General features: G+C 44.6%; 1 protein-coding gene across 1 annotated transcript; it reads right to left on the reverse strand.

Moving 5' to 3' along the window:
* Positions 1-1,229: 1,229 nt before the first annotated feature.
* Positions 1,230-2,279, reverse strand: FAM110D (family with sequence similarity 110 member D). Its single transcript, XM_070949938.1, has one exon. It carries the CDS (start codon positions 2,277-2,279, stop codon positions 1,230-1,232), a length of 1,050 nt encoding a protein of 349 aa, XP_070806039.1.
* Between the last annotated feature and the right edge of the window lie 5,275 nt (positions 2,280-7,554).

Here is a 7,554-nt window from a genome sequence, read left to right on the forward strand (position 1 = left end):
GCTCAGCACTTCATTAGAGATCTAAATAAGCAGTGATTAATAACCCAACCAGCCAAAGTACACAGGGGTTGTTTGTTGGCCAGATATCAGGATATACAACAACCTCGTAGAAAAGGTGCTAGGTAAACCTAAACTTCCACTTTAAGTAGTGTTTCTCAACCTTGGAAGCTTGAAGATGGGTGGATTTCAACTCCCAGAATCCCCCAGCCAGCGCTGCTGGCTGGGGGATTCTGGGAGTTGAAGTCCACCCATCTTCAAGCTACCAAGGTTGAGAAACACTGACTTTAAGAAACTTCAAAGGCGAGTAGAGATTTGAACCAATTCTTCCTGTGTACTCTGCTGCATCACAATGGCTGGCTCTCAATCAATGAGGAAAGAAAGGAAAACGTATTCCTCTGGCTCTGGATGGTAGCAAGAAATTTTAGTCCTTAAATTAGTCCTGGAAACTGCCTCCTTATTGCCAAGGGAATATTTTTCTATTTGAGGCCATCCGCCTCTGTTAGATGTCAATTCTCAGAATCCTCAGTATGGTAACGAACCATTATTATGTAGCCACGACTGGGGGAAAAATTCAGCAAAAGTTCAAGACCAACTGGTTCTTAACAGTATTCCTTTGAGAAAGAGACATTTGGCGATAGGGAGCTGAGGTGGCGCAGTGGTTAGAGTGCAGTACTGCAGGCTACTTCAGCTGACTGCTAGCTGCAGTTCGGCAGATCGAATCTCACCGGCTCAAGGTTGACTCAGCCTTCCATCCTTCCAGGGTGAGTAAAATGAGGACCCAGATTGTTGGGGGCAATAGGCTGACTCTGTAAACTGCTTAGAGAGGGCTGTAAAAGCACTATGAAGCGGTATATAAGTCCAGTGGTGGGCTGCTGCATGGTGGCAAGGGTTTGGGCGAACCCTTAGTTCTGATTGCTGTCTGGGCCCGCCCACCTGCCCCTGTTCTATGCTATCTATTTAAAACCTCGTTGGCTGGCCCAGCTGTATTCCACACCGCCCCTGCTGTTCTCACCGTAGCTGCCTGAGCTGATTAGGAGCCTGTTTGAAGCTCCGTTTCTCTCCGAAAGGGGCATGAGCGGGCACAACCAGCGAACCCTTTGTTAAAGAAAGTGCAACCCACCTATGTATAAGTCTAAGTGCTGGTGAACCTTGCCATGATCCCCTCCAAAACAGGACTTCCCCTCACTTGGGATAAAGGGAGAGCTTTGGACCCCAAGACCTTCATGAGTTCATACTGTAGATTCTTTGGACCTCGTTTGGGCCCGCTGACAGCTGTAAAGCCATTTAATGACACGGGCATTTCGCTCAACAACAGAGACCGAGGCAGACAGCTTGTCAGTTGGGTCTTCAGCAGACAAGGGCTCCCCATTATAGGAAAGGCCATCACGTTCAGAACTAGCTGACCCAATGCAGAAGGAACCAGCTTCCCAGCTGCCTGGTTTGAAGTGTTCAATTCCGAACACCTCGACCAAATTCCGGTCCAGTCCACAGTAATTAAAGAATCGTTCTTTCTCTGAAAGAGGAAGAGAATAACTCAGAGTCAGCTCTTTCTTGGCTTCTGTTTGGTAATGGCCTGAGGAAGGAAAGGGCTGGTCAACATTGAGCTGAGAGTTGGCCTGGGTTTTTGGACTAGGCTCAGACTCACAACCCATGAATCCATTGAACATGTCCACTGAATTGGCAGTCCTTGTGTCCTCCTTCTCTGCAGGTACCCAAACCATGGAGTTCTCTTCTTGGGTCACTTCCAGATGTCCATCTCCTCCTAAGAGACTCCTTGAAGAAGAACAGTTATGAGGTCCATCTCTCAGTGGACCCTGAAACAGCCACTTCATTAGGTTGTTGTACCCTTTGCTGTTCTCCTTGTTGACCAGAGAACAGTCACGTTTTTGCCGGTAGATGACAAGTGAGTCAGGCCTCAGTAGGCGCCTGCTGCCCCCTCGCCGTGCTATGGGGGACTGAGGAGAAGGGGGCTGCTTCTTGGGTCTGAGGCCATCTTGGTCTGCTGTCAAGCCCTGAGGAAATTCACTCTGCTGGTGGATGGTTAGGGGTCTCCTGCAGCATGGGGAAGACTGGGGAGTGTGGCTGAGCAGAATTGGCTCTTGACGGCTGTTGATCACTTGCCGAGATTTGACATATTTGGCTTTGTCAGCTTCCAGCCTCTCCACGGCACTCGGCGTCCGCCCACCACTACTCATCTCCAGCTGCTTACGCAAGTAGTCAGGCCCTCGTGTGAGCAGACCCAGAGGGGAAAGTCCATCTCCTGGAGAAAGAGGCCTCATGCTGTATCCCCCGTTTCAGATATTGTGCAATTTCCAAAACCAGGATTGTTTTTGGTCTGCAACAATTGCATAAACAGATTATGACTAACAGGTTAAAAGAATTGGCAGAATTTTGTCCAACGCCACACCCTGGAGAAAAGGAATATGGTTGTCCTACATGAAGCTTTAGATCCTCTTCCACAATCTCTTCTTGCAATGCTGGGAGCCAGTTTACTTGCTTATTTGTTTCTGATTATTGGAATTCAGCCACGCTTCCAATGGAGAGTGAAATCTTTCGGTGAAGACAGAACACTGTTGGATACTCGCCACTCCACGATGGTCCTAGAAGCAGAGAAGATTAATGAGATAATGCAGATACAGAATGGCATTTCCTATCACGTTATGATTCTTGAAAGATGAGAACTGCTGGGAAATACAGACAATTAATCAGCCGTGATTAATATTTTGATTTTTTTTAAAAAAATGAAATGAATGTTTGTTCAAGCGCTGACCTACCATTTGGGAAACTCCAGTGTTCCGGCTCAAAACGGATTGGCCGCAACAATGCCAGGTTGTAAAAAGCCTTACTCCAAGGTAATTTCCCACTTTGTACTATGGTTTTCTGAATGTTCCTGCTTCAAATAATCTCCTTTAACTACAACTCTTGTGATGAACTGGATTTGTTAAGTTCCATAATTCCTGACCAGTATAAATAAATGATATGGGGATTTCAGCTATTTCACGAGATAGAACTGTTGATGGTGTTCAAGATTCAGTAGCGAGCAGGCTGTCTTAGAAAACAGTATTTCTTTTCATCAGATATTTTTAAGCAAGGACTGGATGACTATGTATTAAGTTCTGTATGTGAGTTTCTTGTGTCAGCAGGACTGGGTTTTTTAAGCAGTGGCCACACTCAGCATGTCTTAGCATATGGGAGAAACTTATTCCAAAAAGTAAGCAGGCCTGGACAAAAACTAAATTTGATTTCTTTTAACATAAGTTACATTGGATGACATACATTTAGCCAGTTTTGGTGCAATTGTTAATTCTAGTCCCATCTTCACAAACCCCTCACATCCTGGACATAAACTGTTTCAACTACTACCCTCAAAACAATGCTACAGAGCACTGCACATCAGAACAACTAGACACAAGAACAGTTTTTTCCCGAACACCATCACTCTGCTAAACAAATAATTCCCTCAACACTGTCAAACTATTTACTAAGTCTGCACTACTATTAAGCTTCTCATCGTTCCCACCACCCATCTCCTTCCACTTATGACTGTATGACTGTAATTTTGTTGCTTGTATCCTTACGATTTATATTGATATTGTTTCCTGATTGCTTATTTGTACCCTACAACTATCATTAAGTGTTGTACCATATGATTCTTGATGAACGTATCTTTTCTTTTATGTACACTGAGAGCATATGCACCAAGACAAATTCCTTGTGTGTCCAATCACACTTGGCCAATAAAAAATTCTGTTCTATTATTCATCTTTGGCACAAAGTCAGCTGGGTGACTTTGTGCCAGCCCTTCTTTCTTGGTCCTAGGAAGAAGGCAAGAGAAAATCACTTCCAAAAATCCTGCCAAGTAAAGTGTAAGGACTTGTCCTGTCACCAGAAGTCAAAACTGACTTGAAGATAGCAATAGCACTTAGATTTTTATACTGCATTGCAGTGCTTTACAGCCCTCTCTAAGTGGTTTCCAGAGTCAGCCTATTGCCCTCAACAATCTGGGTCCTCATTTTACCCACCTTGGAAGGATGGAAGGCTGAGTCAACCTTGAGCCTGGTGAACTGTCAAATTGCAGGCAACCAGAAGTCAGCAGAAGTAGCCTGCAGTACTGCACTCTAACCACTGTGCCACTGTGGCTCTTGAAGATGCAAGAGTGAATGAATGGATGAATGAATGAATGAATGAATGAATTTTCCCCTTCTGCTACACAAAATATAATCAATTGTTCACCACTGTATGACTGTCAGCCCTGCAACCTTTGCTGTAAGGTTGGCCAGATCAACAGAGTCCTCAAGATGATTAGGACTATCCTTTATTAAGATAAGATGTTGCAATATAACAGTATCTTATAAGCCTGACCATGTTTTCCTGTCATATACCCCAGGGATTAAAGGAGGGGCCAGACTAAATTCTTCCTATTAGTTTCTTTGGCTCAAAGCATATTTTAGCACCTTCTGTTGCTGGAACAATTTCCGAATCCTTTCTCCAAGGTCGTCTCCGTGGCTGCCTTCAGTGACTAACCCACCAAGTTATTCCATACAGTTCCTGGCAGATTTCATTTAGTCAGGTGACATCACTTAGATTCAACCAAAGTCTTGGCCCCGGATTAGAAGGGAAAGATTTAATTTTTATGCGCCAACATTAAAATGCCAGGTTTTTATTTTTTTTAAAAAAAATGTTTATTCCATCATGTTTAAGATGCTCTGCAGGGCTAAAAGATGCTCCAGAAGATGCTTCATTTCAGAAGAAGAAGCTTGCCAGGGCAGGATATCAGATGAGCCCCACAGTTTCATACAGAGGTTTCAAGAGGAAGCCAAGCAGGAAAAAATAGAGGAACTAGCAGCCTTATCTTTATAGACTCAGCCATTCCCAGAACAAAGCAAACCCCACAAGCAACAAATGACCACAAAAGTTCTTCTAACCCTGCTCCGGGCAACCAGTTGTATGAAAGTAGCCAAGTCTGAGGCAGGAAGATAGAGACAGTGGGAGGTTAGAAAAGCCAGACTGGGTGTTATGGATTTCCTTTCTGTTTCATGCAATTTGAAGCAAATCTCAGTTCCTAAAGGAGGGTTGGCCTGACTTCCACCACCATGCCCGCTTCCTCTTCATAAAACAATGCCCAGAAATATTAGTGATGGTTTAGAACAGGGATCTCCAACCTTGGCAACTTTAAGCCTGGAGGACTTCAACTCCCAGAATTCCCCAGCCAGCTGCTTTGGCATTGGGCAATTCCTAATGACTTTCGTCCTGTGTTGGATCGTGGGTGAGGGGCTGCTTCTAATCCTATCACTCTGCTTTTGTTAGCTGTCAAACTTTGCTGCAAGCAGTTTCGAAATATCTTGTCTTGAATGGATTTCTGCCTGCAATATTTGCTTTGCTTATGAATAGAGCCATCTAGATAATTGGCTTCTTCTTTCAATAACTTTTTATCTCCTTAATCTGACATCTCATTTAGGGAAAATTAATATTCTGCCTTTTTAATATTCTTCAAAATATTTCATTCTTCTGGGGGGGGGGAGCTTCCCACAAGATATTGCTGAATTATAAGCTGCCAACATCTCTCATTCTTGACAATGCTTGACTGAGGCTGTTGAGAGTTCGAGTTTATGAACATCTGTGGAGACCATCCTGGGAAAGATCTTGGAAAAGTCCAGAATGGATCTGATAGGCAGAGTGTGCTAGAATTTGAATCGGGAATCCTTTGTGTATTAACCAATCAGAATGACATGATGGAAACATCTACCTGGGAATATCCGTTCAGGATGTCCCCACTGAGTTTTGCTGGGCAGAAAGGGTTAGCAAAATGTCTTCCTGTTCACATTTAGGGTTTCCTGACACCATGGTTTTCCCACAAGAGTAGGATTTGATGCACTCTTTTGTTCTTGATATACCTCTGACTACACCTACCATGTTTTCCCCCCAAAATAAGACTAGGTCTTATATTAATTTTTGCTCCAAAAGACGCATTATGGCTTATTTTCCAGTTAGGTCTTATTTTGGGGGGGGGGGGAAATACAGTACTAAATGCCTCCGTCTGCTGATGATCTTAACTGGAGCTTATTTTTGGGGTAGGGTTTATATTACGAGCATCCTGATAAATCATGCTAGGGCTTATTTTCCGGTTGGGTCTTATTTTCAGGGAAACAGGGTCTATCCCAACCTTGTCTAGTGGTAGGAATCTTGCAGTAACATAAACAGAGAATTCCATAGACCAAATTTATTTTTTTGCTTCTTCAACAAATGAGGATGTCTCTGCTAGGCTAGCCTTCTCCAGTCGGAAGCCTTGCAGAGGTATCAGAAGTATAGCTTCAAGAGTTACAGGTCCCTCTTGTTTGAAAATCCTATGAATTGTAATCCTAGCTCATCTGGAGCAGGGGTCTCCAACCTTGGCAACTTTAAGCCTGGAGGACTTCAATTCCCAGAATTCCCCAGCCAGCTGGGGAATTCTGGGAGTTGAAGTCCTCCAGGCTTAAAGTTGCCAAGGTTGGAGACCCCTGATCTGGAGGATATCAGGCTGGAGAAGATAATTGCGTAATGCTGATGCAATGAAGTAAAATTATTGTAGCCTTTGCCTCTTCAGGTTATTTCCAGCTCCCCAGCCATTCGACCTTGCTAATTTTAAAGGGTGAATGAATACCAAACAAATTAGGCTGCAATGAAAAATTGCTGAGAGACTTTGCCTTCCTCTCCAGATATTCTCTAGTTAATCATTTGCAGGTACAGGAAGATAGTAGATAGACTTGTTACAGTGATGGGCCATAGGTCCTTTTTTTAAAAAAAATATATATTTTCAACAACTTCTTCCTATACCTGCCACTGAACTTCTTTTAAATGGGCCTGCTCCCGTACCGAAATTAAAAATGGGAAAGATGGTAAACTAAAGAGTGGCTGATATGAGAGAGAGTGCCATTGAGCTCAATAGGAAGAAGGCAAGGATTCTATACCCTTTTCTGCCCTTCATTGAGATTGCAGGTGGTTATTTATATACTAAGGGAGAAGCACGTGATGTTGAAAAGTCCATCTAATTCCACAGGAGCCAATAGATCCCTAAACAGGATTCACACCCAAGATTTAGCATCTTGTAACTAACCCAGAACCATTCGGCTTTGGGAAATAGAACAGTGACGGCTAACCTTTTTGTCATTGCGTGCCGAAAGCTCGCACACGCATGCCCGAACCCATAATGCAATGTGCGTGCGATACCCCCCATGCGCCACGCTCCATGCATGCACATGTGATGCCTCTGTGCTCCACCCACCCCCCAGCACATGCATGCATAGCCCCTGCACTCCTCCACCCCCCACGCTTGCACATGTGACCCCCTGCTCCCCTGGCACATGCGTGCATGACCCCCCATGCTCCCCCACCACCCGCACATGTGCATGGGACCCCCGCGCATGATCACACAACACCCCCACCCCCACACATGCATGCGCCTCATCCCCACGCATGCATGTCAGAGACCTGAAAATCAGCTGCCCTGTGGGAGGCATGAACACATGTGCGGTGGAGATGAACTGGGGCGACAGCTCATATGCCCACAGAGAGGGC

This window comes from Pituophis catenifer, unplaced genomic scaffold (assembly GCF_029215685.1).
Source record: "Pituophis catenifer annectens isolate HBS135680 unplaced genomic scaffold, rPitCat1.0.hap2 SCAF_9, whole genome shotgun sequence".
Lineage (NCBI taxonomy): Eukaryota > Metazoa > Chordata > Lepidosauria > Squamata > Colubridae > Pituophis > Pituophis catenifer.

Excerpts from the sequence above, each read along its gene's own strand:
- FAM110D (XM_070949938.1), bottom strand. The coding sequence starts at position 2,279 with ATGAGGCCTCTTTCTCCAGGAGATGGACTTTCCCCTCTGGGTCTGCTC.